Raw genomic sequence first — 24,174 nt, 5'->3', positions numbered from 1 at the left:
AACCGCACCAAACCACGGTTTAGTCATTTTCAAAAACTATTTCGCAATTTTCAAATCGCAAACCGCACCAAACCGCAATGTGCGGTCTAAATTGCACTGTGTACATCTGTATCTACAAAGATCTCACATGCATGCTATTTTATACTACCGTATAAATAAAAAAAAAAAAAAAAAAAAAATTGAAGTTATTTTAATTTTTCACCACATGACTAGTAAATGAGTCAAACTTTTAGATTGGAAGTGATATGAGTTTTGTGTAAAAGCACTATATTCCTAGTTTTCTTTGTATTTTCATGCACCTTTAGGAGTTTCATGCGTAGAAATGTACCAAGTATAAGGTAAAGATGAAAAAAATAAATCAACATTTTAAAAGTTTGTATCAAGACGAATCTAACATGACTACTACGCATATTTTTGCTTGTGTTTAGATTGTATTATAAAACAGTGCCAAAGGAGAGCGAAAACAGTAAAGTGTAATGATCTAAATGCCGCGGAAATTAAAGAACGGAGAAAGCTATTTACGTAGTACTAAAATTGTGCTTTTATATCTGAAAGTAACAAAGTACGGAGTATAATTTTGGTTAGAAAGTTGAATGATGTTACTACTGATAGACATATTAGACTGTCTCTTACACAAGACATACTCAAGCTAAGGTGAAAGTCTGTTCTATTATGCACCTAACAAGCATAAAGTTTTTCCCAGATAATGGGGGTGGGGCGAAGAAAGTTTAATGACACAGATCAATGCATAATAACTAGCTAATTCACAAAATATACATCTCTCCAGTATGTATGTAACTATGCTACTGTAACCGCCTCATCTGCTTGTATTCGACCAATCGAACTAAATTTAACTGAAGTGGGGAAATATTTGCAGGATGAACAAGAAAGAAAACAATAAAAATTGAATAGCCGAGGGATATGTATCATGAATGCTAGGGATACAAATAACAGGTAATTGCAAAAAAGCACCTTCAAATGAGCAGAATTGAGCTAATGCTATTCACTGGCTGTAGTGCTACCTGAACATTCTTCCATCTTATGCAGTTCCAGCATTCTTGCTTCAGGATTACAAAGTCCTGTGTAATGAATTTTAAATAATAATCAGTAAACTATTGGGTTTGAACTTGTAGGAAATGAAGGAATCATTCATGCATTTTGAGGAACTATGCAGAGTTAGATTTTCGAAATGTCACTAGCAGTCATCTACATAGCTTTTAACAGGAAAAAAAAAATTGATTATTGGTTATTGAACGAAAAAATTATAAGTTGATACTCCGAATTATCTTGATATTAGACATTATGAACTCAGATTAAAGCCTGGGTTCACGGTCATTATATATAACCATAGTAGGGATTATCGAAGTATTCCCTCCATTCAAGAGAGTTAGACTTATTTTCCATTTTAGAAGGATCATCTTACTTTTGCTTTATTCTATCTTTGTCAACATATAAACACCTTATCACCTTACCCCATAAGATACATGACTTACATTCTCTTGTTCTTATTATTAATCTTTTTTAATTGACATTTTATTTTCTTACATCCACTCACCAATTCCAAAATTTCCTAAAAACAAGACTCTTGAGTCAAACATCTAGAAATGGAGGGAGTATGCCTTTTCAGTTAGAATTTGTTATGTTTAAACATTAAAAGTTGTGATTAGTCTTTACAACAATTTAAGAGGTTTTTTTTTTTTTTTTCCTCTTTCTCTCTCTCTCTAACTTGTCACCACAACACTGCAAAAATCCAATTTCTAACAATTTATTTTCAAAAGTGTTTTTAATGCTTATACATGGCCCTAGTATTACCTTTTTTTTTTTTTTTAAATGTGCAATAACATCCATTAAAGGGCGTGTTCGGCGCTGCTAGCTTTTGAGTAGCTCTTACACAACAAAAAATGTGAGTGTTTGGCAAAGTAGTGGTTAGGGTAGCTTTTAGTGGTGAAGGTAGCTTTTATGAAAAGCTAGAAAGATTAGCTTTTGAAATTAGAGGTAGCTTTTGAGGTAGCTGTTGGAAATTTATTCTATAGTTTTAAAAATAAAATATTGATTTTTATATGTAACAGCTAGTCAAATGCTACTTTATCAAACACTTATATCTAAATTATTTATCTTCACAGCTAACAGCTTGTTGACAGCTAACAGCCACCTACACAGCTAACAACTACCTTCACAGCTATAATTTGCCGAACAAGCCCAAAATAACTACCTATACACATTAAAATAACTACCTATACATTTATTTTTTTAAATTTTTTTTTTTTTTTGAAAGAGGATCAATAACTACCTACTACATTTATTTTAAAGGAACTAAAATATTCAAAGATTCATCGTAATGAATATGTATCCACGTCTAGTTACCTTAATTTTTACAAATCAATTTCATCCCATCTAAAATCGATCCTCCAATTATTTATTAACAATTTTCTCAGGATACATGAACACACACACATATTCTCTTTTTGCAACAGATTTTTTTATTATCCCTCTGCATGATTATTACCGTCAACATAACATTTTCACCTTCTTTTCATTGTTGACTCGATATAATATCCAATAGCTTAAGAGATAACATATTAACATATGATCTTATTTCATTGCGCCAAATTTTTTTGTCCCCTTCCCATTTATTTAAGATATATAAATAGCAAAAAAAAAGATATATAAATAGCAAAAAATAAGCACCCATTAGAACAATTTTTTTGTAAAAAAACTTAAGTGTTTTCTTAACAATCCTGCACACATAATAATTTATCAGTTACCACTATGAACCACCCTTAATTACTTTCGGGTAAGAATGCATAACTTATTCAACTTGATAATCTTACTAATTAGTCAAATATGTGTGTGACCTATTAATAGAGCTTTAGGAATCATAACAAAGAACAAAATACAAAGTAACCATCAATAATCGCAAATTCTCAACTTCTTTGATATCCAATACCAATGGCCACAAAGGGCCTGTTCTCTTCAACTTAATTTCATTTCAGTTAGGTTCAGTTCAATTCCAATCATTTCAGTTTAATTCAATTCAGTTTCTAATTTTCTTCTCTCATAAACAATTCATTTCAGCTCTATTCAATTCAGTTCGGTTCAATTTAGCTCCAATCAATTCAGCTTAGCTCAACAAATCAGCAGGCCCTAATATTGAATATTATCATGGTTGGGATTATTGATTTTCTATATAGGTCCCCTTTGGCAAAAGTAGCGGTAGCGAGTAACTTTTAGCGGTCGAGTAGCGGGTAGCTATTAAGGTAGCAAGTAGTTGTCAATTAGTAATGGGTAGAGGTTAGCTGTCAAAGTAACGATTGATAGTATGAGAGTTTGACAAAAGTAGCGGTTGTAATACTAAAATATATCAAAATTCATATAAATTTTGTTTACAAAGTAATAAAAATTTGTCAAACGCTACACGCTACTTCTAAACGCTACTATTTTTAACGTTTGAAAAAAGCTACCTAAACGCTACATCTATCGCTAACTGCTACTAACCCACAACCTTGCCAAACACTCTCAAATTTTTTGTAAAAGTGTTTTGATTGGTCAAAACGCTAACCGCTATCTCTAACGCTACAACCAAACAAGGCCATAATTATTAATTAATATTTTTTATTATCTAATCACAAACATTTAGGATTCTATTTTCATTTTATTTCAGATATCTTGTTATCACATACAGGGATAGAATTGGGGAAAAGTTACATACAGGAGTGTGCAGTTGAGGAACACAGCAACTTTAGTAGATGCTCCCACATATATTTTTCATACGTAAAGCATGAGTGGCCATCCTATTTTCATTCATTGATATTCACTAAAAGATTACTAGTTCTCTATTGTTTGCACCTATTTAAATAAATAAATTTACTGGCTGAAAATAAGGGGAAAGGAAAACTATCAAAGTAGGTCTGGCGTGATACACAATTAAACATTTGTTTTGGGAAATCCCAAAAGAGAAATTAGTCACTTCAGTGTGAGAATTAAGATGAAATGGTGATGCCAAACATAGATTACATCTGGCATCCACACAAGAACAATGCTTGATATCCAATATCCATAAGCAAAAACATAGACATAATAAAAGTTTTTAACTGATAAGTAGAGGACAAACCTGAACATTTGGGTATATCCCAAACAGCAATGGATGTTGATGTACACTCTCGAGCGCACAACTCAAGATTGTTCTCATGATTTACATTCATCGCAAGCATCCATGCTCCAATCGTGACATCCTCATTGCTAAACATTCGGAAACTGCAATTTTAAGCGATACAAATGCGTTAAATGCCAATCATATAACTCATCCATAGGTAGCAACTCATTTTTATCACGTATCTTCCCTCTTAGCAGCAATGGGTGAGCAATGATGCCCACATAAATTTAAAGGTTAAATCCCGAATATAGTTAAGGTCATGTTAGGAAAGTTGGACCCAGCCCCAGAGCCATTGGGGACAGGGTCCAGGTTCCTAAAATATAAGGACAAAGTCATGAGATAGGGAGGAATGTTTCCAGAATCAGTACCAGTTGTATTATCTTCCACTAGAGATAAATAAATTTATATTTAAAGCAAAATGCTATTGCTTCCAGAAATTACAAGCAAATAGTTTTGCATTTGCTTTGACTTCACAGTATGTTATTCTACTGTACTAAGTATAAACTTAAAATAAATCTAACATACAGCGATGGTCATGCTACAGTTTTAGCCTTCAAGGTCGGTAAATTCATAAAACGGAATAAAAAATGCTTTAATATTATTCCAAGTTTGGCATTGGATCTGGATTCTAGAACCGATAAGATCAATTTCTGGTGTGGGCTCGAGGTTGGATACCAGCTATCTAAACTTTTTGCTTATCCCCACTCTAAAACTTGATTTCAAGAGGAAAGAAATGTTTGAATGAGAGGGAAAGCAAGTTCTAATTTATGAAGGAAGACACAATAGCCTTTGTACAGCAATTGTGTTGTCTAATAAGTTATAGAAAATAGAATTTCCCCTTATCATGATTATGAGCTCACCAAGAAACAGAAAAACCTGGGAGACACCATAAGCTTGCTAGGTATCAATTTCAACCTGATAACGTGAATTCTTGGACTCATAATTTAGGGGTCTAATTCTACAAAAGGGATCACCTGTCCTGTATTTTCAGGGGGGTCATATAGACCACCTGGAAATGATTGTTGGTCCACGTTAACCAAATTACAGCCTGGGATATATTGATAGGGGACTTGGAGCAATGATCACTTCCAGGTAGGAATGACAACGGATCGGATTCGGGTCGGATGTGGCTAAATCCGAATCCGATCCGTTTACTAAACGGACCCTGGATCCGAGTCCGAATCCGATCCGACTCGTAATTTTCGGATCCGAATCCGGTCCGTTTATACGGACCTCCGAAATAATCCGAATATTATTTTAATTTTTATTTTTTGTAATGTCATATACCTATAATTGCTTGTATTGTCATACCAATTAAAGTATAAACATAACATATTTAAATAATAAACTAAGTTACATAACAAAATTTTGCTACAAAACAAGCAAATAATTGTCCCAAGTTATAGAGCATATGCTTATACTCTCGGACTCGGATCGGACTCCATCGGACTTTGCGTAAGGATCCACCTCCTATTCGGATTCGGATCTATTTTATCGGATTCGGATTAATTTTAAACGGATTCGAATCGGATTTTTTCCTTCGGATCGGATTCGAATCGAACTCGGATTAAATTGTCATCCCTACTTCCAGGTGTAAATTTAATAAGGTTTGAGCCAGTCTATTTTCTGGATGTACTGCCCTTAATTGTCTATTGTTAAGATGACGAGATCAAGATGGATCCAGGTCTCCAAAAATCAGACATGGGTACTTTTAGCATGATGGAGTCTATAAAACACAATTGCAAGAAAATGGGAAAATACAACAATTACAAGTAATTTACAAAGCAAACTTACCTGTCATTTCTCAAGGCAACCAAGCTTCTGACAACTTTGGCTGAAAGTGCATAAATTGGACCATAGGCATGGAGAAAATACTCTGAGCCGAGAAGATAGGACATGGGTTCATACCTGCATGTTTTAAGTCATCGAGATTAATAGACCAAAGACATCCAAGAATTAAACTATTAAGGAGGGAAAATCTAGCAGGAAGAACTGTGTTGGACTTCTTGGACTATGTTAGGTTTTCATGAAAACAATTATGGCCTAACACTAAGCCAGTGTAGTCGGAAAGAGAGCAATTATGCAACAGACCAGTAAATTCTTCCCTTTGATGTAGTTCAACTTGATAAGGGTTGCCTAAACACATCAGGCTACTAAGATCCTGTTGGTAAAAAGCACAATTAGGTAACTTTTTTCATAATACCCAATTGTTCCGTATTACATTTTGTAGGTTCTTTTTTTTTTTTTTTTTTTTTTTTGCCAAACAATTCTTTACTCAAAAAAGGCTAAAGTGTTCTGTACTTGACTTATTAGTTCTATTTCTTTACTTATTGGTAGGGAGGACCCGTCTTCGATCCCCCGCAACAACAATTGGGAGGGGACTGGAACCTAACCACCCAGAACTGATCCCCGAATCCGGATTAGCCCAAAGGGTGAACCAGGTAGAACACCAAAATTAGTTCTATTTCTTTACTTATGCGACATAAACTTCTTTTTCTTTTATTTTCAGGTAATCAGGTGACTACATAAACTTCTCCTTTTTCTTTAATTTTCAGGCAATGAGGTGGCTAAGGAGAGATCCCCGCCAAAGATTGTTGATCAATTCATCCTCTAGTTTTATTGCTATGGATAATTGGATATCCTGTTACCTGCAATGTGTTACTCTCTATAGTTAATTTTGATTACTCAAATTCCACAAGTTGATGGGTTTGGTTGGATAAAGAGTTAAATGGATGGTTTTCTAGAGATAATCCTATGCAAACTGCAAATTATATCTCACACCTAGAGGCATGCACATGCCGTTCTAAAACAAATACACTTCTTTTTCTAAGATAAATATAACTGAAAATAGATAGATTAAAAATAAAATATGATATACTTTCATAATGAGCAGCTTATATATTCATTAGGGCATGTTTAATTTAAATAAAGTACAAATTACTAGGAGCGCCATGATCTCGGGAGAACCCTATCAAAATTGCTAGATTTTAGGTATTAAATTTACAGAATGCTAAGGTGTTTCAGATTTGGAATTATTTGTTTTGAGGACCTTTTTCTGTTTTTATCTATCTAATTATATATTTTAAATTTTGCCAATTAGGGGTAGGAGTTTATGTCCTTTAATGGATGAGTTTGAGACTTGGATAATCATTATACGTAGTGCAATTTATACTGTCATTCAACAAGCATTTTTTAAGAAATCAAGTGCAAGATTGTTAAAAGCAGACAGTTCCTGACTATGTTGAGCTTATTAAGGGCATTCAAATATTAAGTGCTGAAGAAGCACCAGATCGTCTAATTGCCTATCAAAAAAGGATCATACAATTAACTATACATGTAAGTTTGACTCCAGATGAGGGTCAGCTCTAATTCACTCGTTTGGGTTCTAAGATAAATAAATAATAATAATAAAAAAAAAAAGGATATTACCTTGAGACTGGAGAGGAGGATTTCCTAATAAAGTCTTCCAATATTCACAATAGGTAGGAAGTAAAAACTGTGAATTTGGTTCAGTTTCAATATAATAATTGGAAAATGTCCCACGTACATCAACAAAGTCAAGAGACTAATTAATTGAATTATTAACAAATTTTCGAATATAATATCAAGTGCAGACTCAGATGATGCTAGAACATGGTTTGTGTGAATGTACTGGGAATATATATTTAAAAACTCAAATTATGATGAGTAACATTAAAAATAAAAGTTGTCAATTGTAACAGCAAAAGGAAAACATCAAGTGCTGACCATTTAAGCTTTGGACTGGTGAAGACTGGCCCCTTTTTCATGCAACCTAAATAAGTTTGAGGATCAGACCGCTCTTTTGCCAAGAGGAGCGAAAGGCGATCTGTCAATATGTAACCGCAAAACTAAGTAAAGAGTCTTGATGTGGAAAAAACATGTATTGAGCAATCAAGAAGTCCAAAAAATTAAAAATAAAAAAATACCTGGCTTCAGATATATGTCATCATCTGCTTTCACATAGAACTCAGAATCATACAGAGCATATGCAGCTTTGAAAAATGCTAACCTATAAGACAACTGCTGTGAGTGGAACCTCAATTGACAGGGACACAATAAAAGATCTTGGAAACAATTAGCACTAACGTTTTGTAGGGGAGCTTACTGTACTCTTCCACTATATCCAGCAGAATAAAGTCATCATGTAAGGAAACCTCCTTTCTAAGCACTGACATTTTCCACTCGGCACTTGTCTTGCCTATGATAAACCTGAAAGCCAGACCAGTGGCTTCTTCCAGTCTGCAATCCAAGCTTAGATTTTAGAAGGCATAACATATCGGCAATAATTGCACACGGTAAGCAACTTAGCCGGCAACCAAAGTAATAACCAGCTATGAACTTTCCACAGACAAGTAATTTCATTAAAAGCATCATAGTTCACCTTTGAAAAAAAGTAGATAGTCATAAATTGAGTAACATTTAAAATCACTACAGATCCGACCCCTTTTGATCAAAGGATATCAAATTCTCATGGTACTTTTCTCTTGCAACTACAGATATACAATAGGATGATCTGTTTGATTCCAATATAATCACTAAAGAACCGACCCATTTTGCTCAAAGAATATCAAATTCTCAGGGTAGCCTTCTCTTGCAACTACTGAAATACAACAGGGTGATCAAGGTATAGTATTTTTAAGAGGTGAAAATGTAATCAAATAACCATTTCCATTACAAAGTGCTTGGTATGGAAGGTAGGGTAACACATCCCATTTCCTAAAGGTAACTATTACCACATACTTCTTACCTCTCTCAACCCTAAAATTGTTTCTCTCCTCAATCCTCAAGTAGTTGATAGTAGGGAATCCTTTCCTTCGGCATATTTAACAACTAATAATCGTAACACTTAACATTACCCTTTCCTCTTATTATTATTTACATTCCATTTCCTTTCCCAGGTTCATACCAAACATGCACTAAGAATTCTAAAGAACATAATAGGCAATTAAATAAATAAATTAATTAAAAAAAAAAAAGTATATAATATCAATTGATTTACTTATATATTTTCCATATATCTTCAGTAGTGTTAATACAATGGAACAAAATGCAACGAAGAGAAAATTTTTGACACATTCTTTACATAATTAACTACATTACTTTGTACCCTAAAATACAGAAAATGTCTCGACTCTGAGCATCTGTTAATTATGTTAACAAAATATGATTGCTATGCATTCACAATTAATAAATTCCTCGTCTGCTCAAAGGGTTCTTGAAAATTTTAATTTTAATTTTAATTTTGTATTTAAAAAAAAAAAACATTAATTGGTTGCAGCATTCACTGGTTGAGCCTAAAATTCATTTTTATTAAATTGTATCTCAAAACCTTTAGAGTATTATGCCACAAAAGGCCTCTAACTGGAAATACAGATAAATACACAGTAACTTTCTGTGGTTTATTTTATAGTATAGTTATACTATAATTTTTTCCCACAACTGACACAAACATGAAATTCAAACTATACATAAAATTGACAAGGTTTGGTAGCATTATGAAAGAATTGAATGCAGCATGATATATTCCCATAAATTTACTTTGATAACCCTTCAAGATTGCAGAGTACCACATATTGCACACACGAGGACACATCGTAAATACCTACTTGCACAAAAGAGTATCATTACACTACTGAAAATATAGCATTGGTGTTTCATCCAACAATGTAAGTTGTGCATATTAGACGATATAAGAAAATCTTTTGTGCATTCAGGATGTGCATAAATCTAGCATGATAAGCATTACTCTTTTTTCCTAATCGCCATAGGCCATAGAATTTGAAATAAATGAGAACCTTCAGAAATACAAGTTTCATCTAACAAACACCAATGAGGCAATGATTCTAAATCAAATAGGGAATTAAAGCACACATGTTTTTAGTTCTTGAAAGAATGGACCACTAACTCCTTCAAAGGAAATTGTTAGCTTCTCCTTTTTATTTTTTTTAATTATTATATATATATAAGTGTTAAATTTTAAACTTACCTTAATCAGCCATTTTAATTTAAGTGGTATGCTTCCTTTTTTGGCAAACTAGTAGAGTTAAATATCATATCTCTCCTGATCTCCTCTCATAGTCCCACCGCTACTTTTTTTTATTATTATTTTTCTCCTCACAATTCCCTTACTTTTCAATAAACTAAAAAACTATTAATATCACTACTTTTCTTATTAATACCCTAACAACCCCACTTACTTCTTATTACAAATAAGTCAATTAAATATTTAAATTACCTAAAACTATGTCAGTCAAACTGTAACACTTCCACTACTTTTCACTAAAATTAAGATACAAATGTGAGAGTAAAATTTGAGGTTAGGCTAACTATCTTACTAAAACCTGACTAATAATCTTCTAGCTCAAGAGATCAGCCACACCCTAAGAGGATTCCCAACAGAGATATCATGAACCAACCAGACCAATATTACTTAAAAGGTAATTAAGTCACATCGATCCAAACGTAAACTAAAGCTTCATTGAGCTAGTGCCTAGTGTATGTCAAGTTGATTGACTGGTTAAGTGGTAAGTCCTTGGTCTGGTTGTATGAAAATTGACATAGAATAAGAGCATTGGACCAAACACACCCAAGAACAAATACCCCAAAAATATAGGACACAAGGAAGCTTTGGGTATAAGCAATATGTTCATAAATTATCCAAAATATATATTTTTAAAAAAAAGGCAAAAAAAAAAAAACCTTTAGATTTGTTCTTGTTTTCAATATATTCATCATCATAAGAAGCTTTTGATTAATTAAAACATACGAAGTATAATTTAAGGTGTAATTATAAATAAATTTATATAGTTTTTTTGACAATTTTTCGTTTTCAATATATTCATCATTGAAGAAGTAGAGTAGCCTCCCATTTTCCTTCCAAATCTTTTTAACAATGGAGGAATTTGGTTTAATGAAAGATAAAGGAAGATAGCTCCATTTCTTTTTCCTATATCTTATCCAAATTAGAGGCAATGTATCCCTCACTTTCCTTACTCTCCCACTTCCTCCAAAATCTTCTCCAAACATAGTGTAATGGTTTCAGAAACACAATAAATTACAATCATAACAAGACCAATAAGGTGTCGAAGACATATCCAAGGTGTACTGGTATCCAATATGCATTGCAACCAGGATACAAGTTTTCCTACAAGTGTCCACCTATATAAGTCTGAGGATCTCCAATGAGCATCAACATTTTTCTTTGAAATTTGTAAACCAAGAAATAGCTATGCAGAATGACCCACATAAGGGATCCACGGTGGGCAATACAAACTAGCTTAAGGCTTAACAGCGTATATATTTTCTGCAACTCATAAGAAATAGAAAAAGGAACTCGAGAGTGAGTTTCCCTACTGTAGAATCCTAAAATAATGTTGCCCATAGAACATCATCGTCATAAATTCAGACACCAAACGAATTGACAAGGCAACAGACACAATAGCAACACCGTCATCTAACAATTCCAATCCCACTAATCCAGCAAAGCTAAGTATGCTGTTACTCTAACAACCCAAACACATCAAGGAAATAGAATCAACCACAAATTTGCTCGCATACTTATCACCTATAAGAATTTCCGGTTCTTTGCATTCGTATACATGTTGGTGAAAACCTTACCCCTAATCAACAATGCAGTAGAGAGACTATCCAAAACTTACAAGTTCCCCCGCGATTAATACTCATGCTCATAGTGTAATTCGAACTAGTAACAAGACAACTCCTACATCCAGACAAAGGATATATTTAGTTCCTTACCAACCATGTAGTAGAGAGACTATCCTGAAATTATAACTTGATCCGGATTTAATATTCATGCTGATAGTGTAATTCAAATTAGTAACATGACAACTACATCCAAAAGGAAGTATTTATTCCCTTAACATTTTAACAACCATGTAGTAGAGAGACTATCCAAAAATTATAATTCGATCCGGAATTAATAGTCACATTGATAGTGTAATTTAACTAGTAACGTGCATCCCGACAAAGGAAATACTAATTTACAGGAAGGATCAAATCACATACTCCATAATACCAATAATCGAACAAAATGAAAGATAAGATTATGGATTAAAGTATTATACCGTTGAAGGCCATCACGATCAGATGGCAACCAAGTCTGGCGCAAAGACCGTCGACGACCAACAGATCCAAACCCAGTAAAAATCCCAACAAAACCCATCACTTTATGCCTCTTATTCTTCACAACCCCATCTGAAATACCGCCATTACTATCATCTGTTCTTTCCCAAACAACAGAAACTGTTTTGGGTTCGATTGAAGTGCAATTTTGGCTAAAAAGAGACCTTGAAATTGCAATTAAACCCAAGATTAACCCAGTAATTCCAATCAAAAAACAAAAGATCTGAACTGTTGGTTTTCGAGAAAATGAAAATGGAGAAGAAGATCGATTGTGGAAGACTTTAGGCCCTTTTGATGAGGGCATTTCTGGGGTTTTGGAGGAAGAATTTGGGGAAGTAGAAATGAGAAATTGGAGCTATAAAGTGGACTACCCTTATACTAGGATTGAATTTGATGAGTACAATGAAGGATTTGAGTTGTACTCAGCTGAAACTTTGTTTAAAGAAGAAGGTGACAGTTACTTTGAATTTGATATATTGATGTCCTATTTTGTTGCCTAGATACGATGGGAAGGAGGGGCGTATGCTTTTAAGTTGTTGCGATTTGAAATTATTATGATTGGCAGATTGGGTGGTGTTTTTGATTCGATATGGTGTTACTAAATTTTTACAAAAACTTTTGCATGTTTCCGGTTTACAATAATTTTAGGAAAATTTGTAAGTTACCACCCAAAAAGAGGTCCTGTTTTGAAATTACCACCCATTAAAAACTTTATTTTAAATAACCACCCATTAAATTAATTAATCTTTCAGATTACCACCCTTTTTGATTTTCCGGTGTAAAATCCGTTTGAGGGCCCCACCCTATTTACTTCCCTCCTTTTTTTTTCTTCTTTTCTTCGACCTAACGCTCTGACTGTTCCATTAAACACATAACACAGCATCTCTCTCTAATTTCCTCATTGAATTCATCTAAATTCATCAATTTTTCCCTCTTTCTTCCTTTATTTCTCTGTCAAATCCTCAACCACTCCTATACAATTGAATTAAAACCCTATTTCTTCACTTTTTTCCTGCAAATTGAATGCGTTTGGTGTACTTGCATGTACTGGTAAAGTTGCCATCTTGAAGTGATATGGGGACCAAAAGCGTGAACTTGAAGCTCCTGCCAATTGCTGATGTCAATGGCGACTACTGAGGTAAGCAATTTTGACCCTATTCAATTGAATTTTGTATATGTATGTTGTTGATGGTATAATTGCAATTATGTGAAAAATTAGGGTTAAATGTGTAATGGATTATCTTCACAATTGTTTATTATTGCAATTGGAACTATAATTGTTGTTTAATTGGGTGTTTATTGTTTAATTATGCCACATGTGTTGAATTGAATAAACTATGGTGTTGGGTGGGTAAACTGTAGACTGTCAAGTATGCTTTATTCATTAGTGGCTTATTAATGTGAACAGGTACCAAGTAATGAGGAATTTTTGGATGTTAAGGTTAGATTAGGTGGTGGGTTTGTGAAAAAATAATTAAAGGGAAGGAATATGGTTGTGTATGAAGGAGGATGGGAGTTTTGGAGGCATGGTTGTAAAGTGAGTGACAGTGAACTTGCTCAGAGAGTGTTGCATTTGGGGCTTTGTTAAGCTAGATTTGCATGTGCCTAGTGTGTGGAATATTTGGTATAAAAAAAAGGGAAAGCTTTGGTCAAATGGCAAAAGGGAAATTGTGAATGAAGAGGAAGTCAAGGGCTTTTTAGAGACAAAAAGTAAGGAGGGGTTTGTTGTACTTTACTGTACAAGCCAAGACCAGTTTAGGGCTGTAACTGAAGAACCTAATAATGTTCTGCCTACCCAAAATAGTCAAAACAATGTATCCAAGCCCACTGAAATTAGAAGAAGCCCTAGGTTTAAACAGCAAAAAGATAAGAGGGTGACTGAGGGAGAGGAAGCTGCTGATAAGGTTGGAGATAGGGTTCCCACAGAAAGTGTTAAAGGGAAGGGGAAGCAAGGTGAGCAGGAAGGGACTTCCAGGGGAAGAAAGTGAAGGGAAAATCCCAGGGAAAGAGGAAGAAGACAAAGAGAAAGCTTAAGCTTGAATCAGAAAGTGGATCTGATTCTTCTGATTCTTGGGGGACTGATATAGATTGGGGAGCAGGGGAAGAGGAGTGTGATGATGAGGGACCAGAAGAGGCAAGGCAGGTGGAGGATAGTGGGAGGCAAATTTTGGAAGAAGTGAATGCCAGTTTGAAGGATGTGCAAGACAAAGAAGAACAACAAGTGTTCTTGGAAAGTCAGCTGCTACAGAATGAGGTAACTTTGCAAAGAAAGTTCACCTCTGACTCTGAGGAATTGGACAGTCCAAGAGGGTCTGATGATGAGCATGATAACATCCCTTGGTTCCATGCTACAACAGACTTCAGCAAACCTATTCAATTGGTAAAGTACCAGAAGTTTATCAACAACAATGTGGTGAGGAAAGCTCTCAGGGTTCATGCCATTGAAAACAGGTATGAATATTGGTATTTACATAATGACAGTAGCAAGATCACTGTACAATGTAGGAAGAGGTGTCAATGTAAATGGAATCCCAAAAAATGTAGACTTCCTAGTTGTACTTGTGTAGGGGGTAGGAGATGTCACTTTAGGGTGGTTGTTAGGAGGTCAGTAAACTAGGATTTTTGGCAGATTAAGAGCTTAAATTTGAAGCATAATTGTCTAAGAGTTAGGAGCAATCACAACTTAACTGCTGAGTACTTAGCTGAGAAGTACATTGAGGAGTTCAGAACAGATCCTTTGTGGAAAATTAAAGCTTTCAAAAGGAAGGTTTTGGGGGACCTTGGGATTGAAATAACATACAGTAAAGCTTGGATGGCAAGGGCTAGGGCTAAACTGAAGATCTATGGCTCAGCATCAGAACAATATGCTCGAGTTTGGGACTATGGGAAGGCTATTATTAAGTATAGCCCTGGATCTGGTTGTGTAGTAGTGGTTGATGGAGTGGAGAGGCCTGAACCTCCATTGTTTTTGAGGATGTATATGTGTCTAGCACCTTTAGCCAAAGGGTTTTTATCAGGCTGCAGACCATTAATTGGACTTGATGGCACTCATCTTAAGGGTCCATACCCAGGGCAGATCCTAGTAGCAGTTGGTAAGGATGGTAATAACAACATTTACCCTATTGCCTGGGCTACAGTTAAGATTGAGAACAAAGAAACATGGATCTTTTTTCTTGAGAGGTTGATGGACACACTTAAAGATGAAGATGGAGGGCTTGGCTACACTTTTATGTCTGATAGACAAAAGGTAAGCCTATTTTGGACATATATACTAATTTTCTTTAGAGGATAGTGGCTGCACTTTAACTGACTGATGTTGTTGATTTGTGAACAGGGCCTGCTAGAAGCTTTGAATCAAGTTGTACCAAATGCTGACACTAGGTATTGTGTGAGGCATATATGGGCTAACTTCAAGCTGCAATTCAGTGGCTCTACATTTAAGGAGCTATTTTGGTCAGCAGCCAGAGCAACTACCTTGGTAGGCCTAACTTCAAGCTTTTATTTTTGTTTTAGTCTAACTTCAAGCTTTTATTTTTGTTGTAGTCTAACTTCAAGCTTCAGACATTTGTGTTAGTCCTGTTAGTAAGTCCTACTGTGAATAATATAGGTTTGTTTGATATGTATTGATTTTTTTTATTTTTTTTGCACTTGTTAGTTTGATTTTGAAGTTGCCATGGAATCAATTAAGTTCTTATCTGAGGAGGCATATGAGTACCTTGCTGACATCCCTCCTAAGCACTGGTCTAGGCATGCTTTAGCTCATTTCCAAAGTCAAACATGCTTTTGAACAATGTTTGTGAAACCTTTAATGCTGTGATAAAAGAAGCTAGGGATAAGCCTATTTTGACACAAATGGAGTGGCTTAGGAGGTATATGATGAAAAGGAATCATGACAAGTGGGAGTGTTATCAGAAAATGGAAGGCAAGGTCACTCCTTATGTGAAGAAAATATTTAAAAGAATTGAGCCAGTTGCAAGGCATTGCATTGTGCAAGTGTCTAGGGATGATGCATATGAGGTTGAGCTGAACTCTGATCTAGTTACAGTTGACCTCAGTAAAGGCACATGTATCTGCTATCACTGGGAGCTGTCAGGTATCCCTTGTGTCCATGCATATGCATGCATCATGGACAAAAGAGCAGACCCTGAAGATTATGTGGACACTGCATATGCTGTGGACACCTATATGTTGGCTTATAGGTGTGAAGTACAACCAATGTCTGGCCCACACCATTGGGACAAGGTCAAGCTCAGAGCACCTATGCCACCAGCCATCAAAATCCAGCCTGGAAGACCTAAATCTAAGAAAAGAAAGCTGGAGCAGGGAGAGGAGGGTACCCAAAGCCAATCTGTGCAGAAGCCTGTGAAAAGAAGGAGTATCTGCAAGAACTGTGGGCAGCAAGGTCACTATGCAAAAACTTGCAAGAACCCTACAGTTACTCCAATTGCAGTCTCTTCACCAAAAAAATGAGGAGGCAAACCCCAATCTGACAGTGACTGGGTGAAAGAACAAAGAAAGAAGAAAGAACATAGAGCATTGCAGAAGGTAAGACTCAAAGAAAACCTTTTTTATTTTTTTGAGTACTTAGCTGATATGTGTTTCTGACTACTGTTATGTGCCAAATTTAGCAAAGTGCACTAGGTGCTACTGCTGGACCTAACAGCATTGGGAACAGGACATTCCCACAAGAGCAGTACAGGAAGCAGCAGCAGAAGCAAAATCAGCAGCAATAGCACCACAGTGAACCTCAACAGCAGCAGAGCCAACCACAACCATTTACCCAACCTAGCCAAGCTTCAACAACTACCAGCAATTAGATACAAGTTTTAGGTTGACATATTTTGTGAAAAAACAAGTTGTATTTTGATTTCACCGACTGTCATGTATTTAACTTTATGTATTGGTGGCTACTGTTTTGTGACTTGTAACAACTTGCAACTTGGATGTTATTTCAAGGGATTACTTATTTCAATGCCATACATAGTTGGTTGAAACAAAGTTTGCATGAATTTTGGTTTCATAAAGCTGCACTTATGTTAATTCAGATGTTGGAAATAAATGCACAAAACATACAAAATAACACACTTCATATATACCACAACCACTAGTTCATTGCATTACTAAAATAACAAGTTCAACATTACAATCAACAACTACTACAACAACTACACCTCCCTTAAACCAGTTTATTAACTACAACACAACCTAAAACTAAAATTAAAGACCAAACAACAACTACAACAATCATCAGCTTGCTGTCAGGATTGCCCCTGCCATTGAGCGTCTTCTTCCTATCTCCACTTAAAGCCTTGCATTTCACTTTCAATGTATCCACCTCATTAAGAAGACACCTTCTCTGCCCACTTAAGTCATCTACATCCCTTTTCAGAGAGTTCAGTTCAGCTTTCATCAATTTTTTGTCAAGCAAAAGATTGTTGATCACATCTCTCTGCCACTCAGTTCCATCTTCAGTGTCAATCCATTCAAAACACTTGCACCCTCTAGTTTCAGTGTTAAGGTCATAGAATTTGCAAGCCTTGAATTTCCTCCCTGGGTTTTCTCTAGTCCAAGATGTCAACCTAGCAAAGGGCAGTCCACAATTGCATTTCTTCTGGTTTGTGGGAGATGTGTTATTCCAAGACATTTTCCAACCTGCATTTACAAAGCAACAATTCAGTCTATGCAACATTTCCAGCAAACACAAGCAATTATATTTTTCTAAGACAAGCACACCTAGTCACTGTGGTGGTTGACCACCATAATGAGGATAACCAGGGGGTGGCCAAGTCCCATTCTTTTTCATCCTGTACTCAATGATACAGTCAGCTAAGAACCCTGGGTCATCTGTGCTCCCAACATGTATGATGTACATATCCTTATTTCCCAACCTCCTTATCATCTTGAACACATCACCATCATCTTCTAAAGTCCTATACTTCCCTTTATAGATATACTGAAATATGGGATACAGAAGATCAATTGATCCTTCAATTGGATCTTCGATGTCACGAAGTTGATCTTCGAAAGCTATGGCTGTGTCCTGTAAGTTACTCTTGCCTACTTCATACTCAAGGTCAACAACAAAACTCAAATACTTAAATCTGAAAATGTACTTATCCCCTCTTTCCATTTCTGCAAGACATCATTAAAAAAAAAAACAACACAAAAACAAGCTTACAACTTCATGCAAGAATGGATCATTCAAATCTTTCTTGCAAAAAACAACAACACATTTGATACAATTATTCAACCTAATAAACAATCATTCAACAAATTTGGACAACACCAACAACAATTACCAGAAAATTAACATAAACACCCAATTAATTACTTCCACGAAACCTAATTGCAAAATCCCCCAATTTTATTTACCCAGGAACCCTAATTTTTTAAATTAAGGATTCTTACCTCAGATGCGAATTCAATTGGGTCTGAACTACAATGGATTACTTCGTCGCACAGTACCAGTTCAAATTTGGGGAAATTTGGAAGAAATTAGGGGAAGAATTTGTTAATTGAAGTTTTTTTTTTTTTTTTTTTTTTTTTACAAGAAATTCAAGTTGGCTAATATATAAACACGAAAAATCGAGGAGGAACGCAGTCAATTAAGTCAAACTAGCCGTTAATAGCAGTTATGTGGGGCCCTCAAACGGATTTTACACCGGAAAATCAAAAAGGGTGGTAATCTGAAAGATTAATTAATTTAATGGGTGGTTATTTAAAATAAAGTTTTTAATGGGTGGTAATTTCAAAACATACAGGACCTCTTTTTGGAGGGTAATTTACAAATTTTTCCATAATTTTATTTTACATCGAATATTTTGCGAAAAGTGACTCTATTTACTTACAAAAGCGTTTTTTTTTTCACAAAAATGACCCCTTTTTTTCACATGAATGACCCACAAAAGGTACCCTTTTTCATGCATAAAAGTTACCATTTTTACCCATAAAAGGTACCCATATTTTTACAAAAGTGGCTCATATTAATAAGAGTACATTAACATGGAAATTACTAACATCAAACTAACAATGCAAAACAGAGCATGAAAATTAAAAATAAATAAACAACATAATTAGTATCACACACACACAAAATGAAAATTGACATACTGGAGCAGCAAAATTCAAATTTTCAAACTATAAATAAATGCATGTAGATCGTCTTCAGCAAAAGGTAGATTGGGAGTTTTCTTCATCGTGTTTACGAGTAGCAACTAATTTGCAAATTTGTTGAAAATTGAAGAAATAAATTCGTTAATTTAAAACAAAGGCAAGAATTAGATTACATCAAACTAAGATAAAACACAAATAAATGAGGAAATAAACTTGATAGTCGAAAGAAGATTGCTTCTACGTGCTTGAATCACTAGAGATAAAATTGAGTAGAGAGGAGAGAGAAAAAACCAGAAGATAGAGAAAGATGGTATCCAAAAGAAAAAGAAATGAAATGAGGATAGAGAAAAAATACGTAACGGCATCAATACTCGTGGTATAATTTTATACCACGATGTAAAATTTATCCAAAGTATGATAATTTTTACTACAATGGCGGTGTAAAAGTACACCATGAAATGTTATACACCATCCCATGGTAAACAATTGCTTTGATCCCCGTGTAATATAAACCAACCGGGTCACAGCATGTGGCTTGATTATCATGTATCTTTTATATTCTTTTTTCAATTGCATTTTAAGAAAAAATTATAAAGTAAATAATTATGAAAAAATTACCATGGTTCATAATTTTTCAAGACCTACACATAGACACCCATATTGATATAGTTTTATATATTTTTTTCGAATTCGCTTTTTACTACCTAAATTACTTATTTTCTTTAATTAACTTTACAAACATTAATTAGTTATTTTCAATATATAATAAAATAAAATAAAATATAATTATAATTAAATTAATTGTATAATTAATAAATATAGGAGAGAGAAAGTGTGGTGGGAAACTTTTTTTATACCATGGGTGGGGTGATTTTTGGAGAAAGTATGTTGTATTGTGGTATAAATGATGTTGAGGATGAGAAAGTGGTAAAGAGAGGGATAGTATAAATTTTTATACCATGAGTGATGATGTTCTAAGAGTATTGAAGTATTATTGGAGGGTTGTGAGACAAATGAAGGGTGTCTCACAATGGCATTTTCGCAAATACGGGGTGGTTTTTGGAGGGAAAATAAAATTGGACAGTAAAAATGTAAACGGGGTGGTCCCAAAAAGAAGCAAGTGACATTTTTAACATAGGGCAAAAGTGAAAAAGTTGATTTCTTCCTCCATCCTTGTGAATATCGAATGGAAGAAGAACAACCATGAAAACACCATGGAAGTAGCTTGTATAACCGGGTAAAAGGGCCTAAAAATATTCGTCATAGCTGTTTTAAATAAATGGTGGGTGTTGTTAACGAATGATGTGTCGTTAGCGACACTGATAATGGCGTAGTACTTGATTTGGTGAAGCATATAGGTGACGCCGGCGGCTCACGATGCGACATTGCAGACATTGAATGGGGTAAGTATAATAATTCAGCTTAAAAATGAAAAATGGGTTAATTAGGGGTTAGTCATAAAATCAAAATGAGAAATTAAATGTGATAATTGTCAAATATAGCATGAGAAATTGATTAAAATTTGGAGCATGAAAAATAGGAATTATAATTTGTTTAATTGTTGTAAAATGAAAAATTTAGGATCATATAAAATAAGAAAAAAAAAAAATTGTTTGATTGCTATAAAAGTGTAAGTGAATTGTTAATGTTAAAGCTGAAAAGTAGGACATTTAATTTGTTTAATTGCTGGGCATGAAATAGGAAGGAAATGAATGTAATTATTTTGATATATTAGGGAATTAGTTCTTTTATGTGTTTTGAACTTTTGATTGATGAAATGTGGTTGTTGGTGCAGTCAATAAGGAAAAATAGTATGGTTGGATGTCCATGAAAAGTTGTTAGTTTTGGTTAAGTACTTAAGTTTGATACTTTGATTAATGGTTATTGTTCATTTTTGGTTGATTATAGTTATTGTTTATGTATTTTACTTAAGGTTGTGATTGGTGAAAAGTCTTATAAGACTTCAAAGAAAGGCAAGAGTAGTGTGGCCATTTCAGTTGAGATAGAATAGTTTGTGGAAGTGGATTGAGTCACTCATTACTGGAACTTGATGAATATTTTGGGGAATACGGGAAGCAAAAAGGATTTTACGTAGTTCGTACTAGTGCTTGCAAAATAGGCAAAGGCCCGAATGCTAAACTGAGAAGGAATTGTTGTGGACATGTGAGAGCTATGGGATCGGAGGCAAAGGCTTAAATGTCAATGACCGTGGTGAATGATTTATTCAAAGGGCCAACCTCGCGCGAGCACGATCGGTTGAGGGTTATTTTTTGTAAAGAAATGCTAAATTTTATCTTCTACATCATGTAATTATATATGTTGGTTATATTTGCAAAGTACTATGATTTTTTATTTATTTATTTATTTATTTTTTTTTTTTTTTTTTGTGTGCACAAAAGAACTATGAGTCTACGATTAATAATTTAATACTTCATGTGATAGCCTATTTAGAATGGTATTCGAAGCCTTATTAGTGGAACATAAATATGATATCCAATGGAAGTATAAAACCTTTGTAGGTATGAGTTTGCACTTTTAGTTGAACCATCAACCATTATATGCTTTAGTGCAACCAATAGCAATTACAGAGGTATCCTATAAATTGTTAGAGGTACTCGTTTGATAAATTAGGTATAGATGAATTAGTTATTTCTAATCATTTATTCTTTATCAAACATATTGTCGATCTAATCTAATCTATTTTAATATGTATATACCAATTTAAGTAGTGAATATCAAATTCAATGTAAGAGTTTAATACGGTTTTTACCCTATAAATTTTTAGCAATATCCTTTTTTATATAAATTTTAGTAAAACCCTACCAATTTTTATTGGTACCCTACAAATTGTCCAAGGTATTTCTTTACATACCATTGTGAGTAACTAGATAACCGATTGATTCAATTATAGTACCAATAAATGTCATTTAATTTAAGCAGTGTACCATTGTAACCAACTAGGGTTCTAATGTGCCTATGTAGGGTTCAACTAATATAACAGTGTTCCCTTATACTTAAAAAGGGTATCATTATAACCAACAAAGGTTCCAATTCAACAAACAAGGGTACCATTGAAATCAACAAGGAAAAGGGTACCTTTGTAAGGAACTAGGGTACCAAAGGAATAGGAACTAATCGACATATATATACACGTCAAAGATCACTTAAATGGGAAAGGATCTAATATGTATACTAATTGACAATCGACATATATACATCAAAGATCACAGTCAAATTCAATTTTAACATTACTACACTACTACAAAAAACCCCTATCGAGTCGCCTGTAAACGACCTAACGAGTCACTTCAAAGGCGACTCCACAGCCACCGACATGATAGCTTCCAACTTTAGGAGTCGCCTCTGAGGAAACTCAATAGCTTTTATATAAGTCGCCTATTAGTTGTTAAATTAGGCGACTCTATATGTTAAGCTATTGTGTCGCTTGTGTTGGCACTCCATTGGTTAATCTATTGTGTCGCTTGTGTTGTAAGAGGCGACTCCATTGGTTAATCTATTGTGTTGCTTGTGTTGAAAGAGGTGACATGTAAAAAAAAAATTCCTCCTATTTTTATTAGCTCATATATATAATGTCAATGTTTATGCTACTTAGCATGCTTGATCTCTGGTTCTTTGCTTGGAAGGTTGAAGTTCTTGCCATTATGCCAAAGTTACTGTTTATATACATATGATATTGTAACAATTTTAAATATATTGTAAGAATCAACTTATCGAGTCACGTCTTACGTATTAGGCGACTTATTAGGTAGTTGTCATATAATAAAACACCTAATAAGTTGGACTTTTAGAGTCGCCTGTGCATAAGGTGTGACTTGTAAACGTATTGAGTCGCCTCATACTTATTAGGTGACTTGTTAAGTTGGGGTTAAAATCAATAAAGAACTTAACGAGTCATTTAATATACATGAGGTGACTTGATAGGTTTATAAGTCGCACCATATATGCATGTGACTCTATAACCTGACTTATTCAGTGGCTTAAATTAGATTTTCAAAGTCACCTGTATATGAGGTGCGACTCATTAACCTATCAAGTCGCCTTATACACATTAGGTGACTCATTAGTTGAGAATCATAGCAAACAAAACTCACCTATCGAGTCGCCTAATATATATAAGGCGACTCGATAGATTTCGAGTCGCACCTTATGTACAAGAGACTTTGAAAATCTAATTGAAACCACCCAATTAGTCGGGTTATAGAGTCGTATGCATATATGGGGCAACTTGTTAAACTATCAAGTCGCCTCATATATATTAGGCCACTTGTTAGGTGGTTTGTTGATTTTAACCTCAACTTAACAAGTCGCCTAATAAGTATGAGGCGACTCGATAGGTTTATAAGTCGCACCTTATGTACAGGTGACTCTAAAAGTCCGACTTATTAGGGGTTTTTTGTAGTAGTCTAGTACAGAAGTAAATTTACTCTCATGTTTGGGTATATTTAACTTGTGTGTACGAAACATAAGTAATAAAATGTATTATGAGTATATAAATTAGGGATCGTAAGTCCACACTTTACAATTCTAGTGCAAGGGTTATTAAATTTTATATCCAAGTGTTCGCATTCACCATGTTGGAATAATCTGCATTTTTGTCTTAAATTAAACTTGATCATTAGCTTAGTCAATTAAGCGAAGAACAATCCGCATAAATTATTATACCTCCCCAAATCTTAAATTTTGTCGTAGATGAATAGATATGTACTTTGTGACTGACTTAAAAC

At 34.4% G+C, this 24,174-nt stretch overlaps 2 protein-coding genes across 2 annotated transcripts; one reads left to right on the top strand and one right to left on the bottom strand.

Moving 5' to 3' along the window:
- Nucleotides 1-727: 727 nt before the first annotated feature.
- On the bottom strand, nucleotides 728-12,845 carry LOC145627141 (putative beta-1,3-galactosyltransferase 14). Its single transcript, XM_081679532.1, has 7 exons — nucleotides 12,259-12,845; nucleotides 8,261-8,413; nucleotides 8,101-8,183; nucleotides 7,901-8,000; nucleotides 5,948-6,061; nucleotides 4,112-4,254; nucleotides 728-1,079 (listed from the first exon to the last, which is right to left on the bottom strand). The coding sequence occupies exons 1-7, from the start codon at nucleotides 12,618-12,620 to the stop codon at nucleotides 1,000-1,002; spliced, it is 1,035 nt and encodes a 344-aa protein (XP_081535658.1). The 5' UTR covers nucleotides 12,621-12,845; the 3' UTR covers nucleotides 728-999.
- Nucleotides 12,846-16,093: 3,248 nt separating this feature from the next.
- Nucleotides 16,094-17,049, top strand: LOC145628066 (uncharacterized). Its single transcript, XM_081680391.1, has 2 exons — nucleotides 16,094-16,765; nucleotides 16,945-17,049. The coding sequence occupies exons 1-2, from the start codon at nucleotides 16,094-16,096 to the stop codon at nucleotides 17,047-17,049; spliced, it is 777 nt and encodes a 258-aa protein (XP_081536517.1).
- The last annotated feature ends 7,125 nt before the right edge of the window (nucleotides 17,050-24,174 follow it).

This window comes from Chenopodium album, chromosome 4 (assembly GCF_948465745.1).
Source record: "Chenopodium album chromosome 4, dcCheAlbu1.1, whole genome shotgun sequence".
NCBI lineage: Eukaryota > Viridiplantae > Streptophyta > Magnoliopsida > Caryophyllales > Amaranthaceae > Chenopodium > Chenopodium album.
The sequence above is the reverse complement of the archived record's forward strand: the minus strand, read 5'-3'. Positions and strand labels throughout refer to the sequence as shown.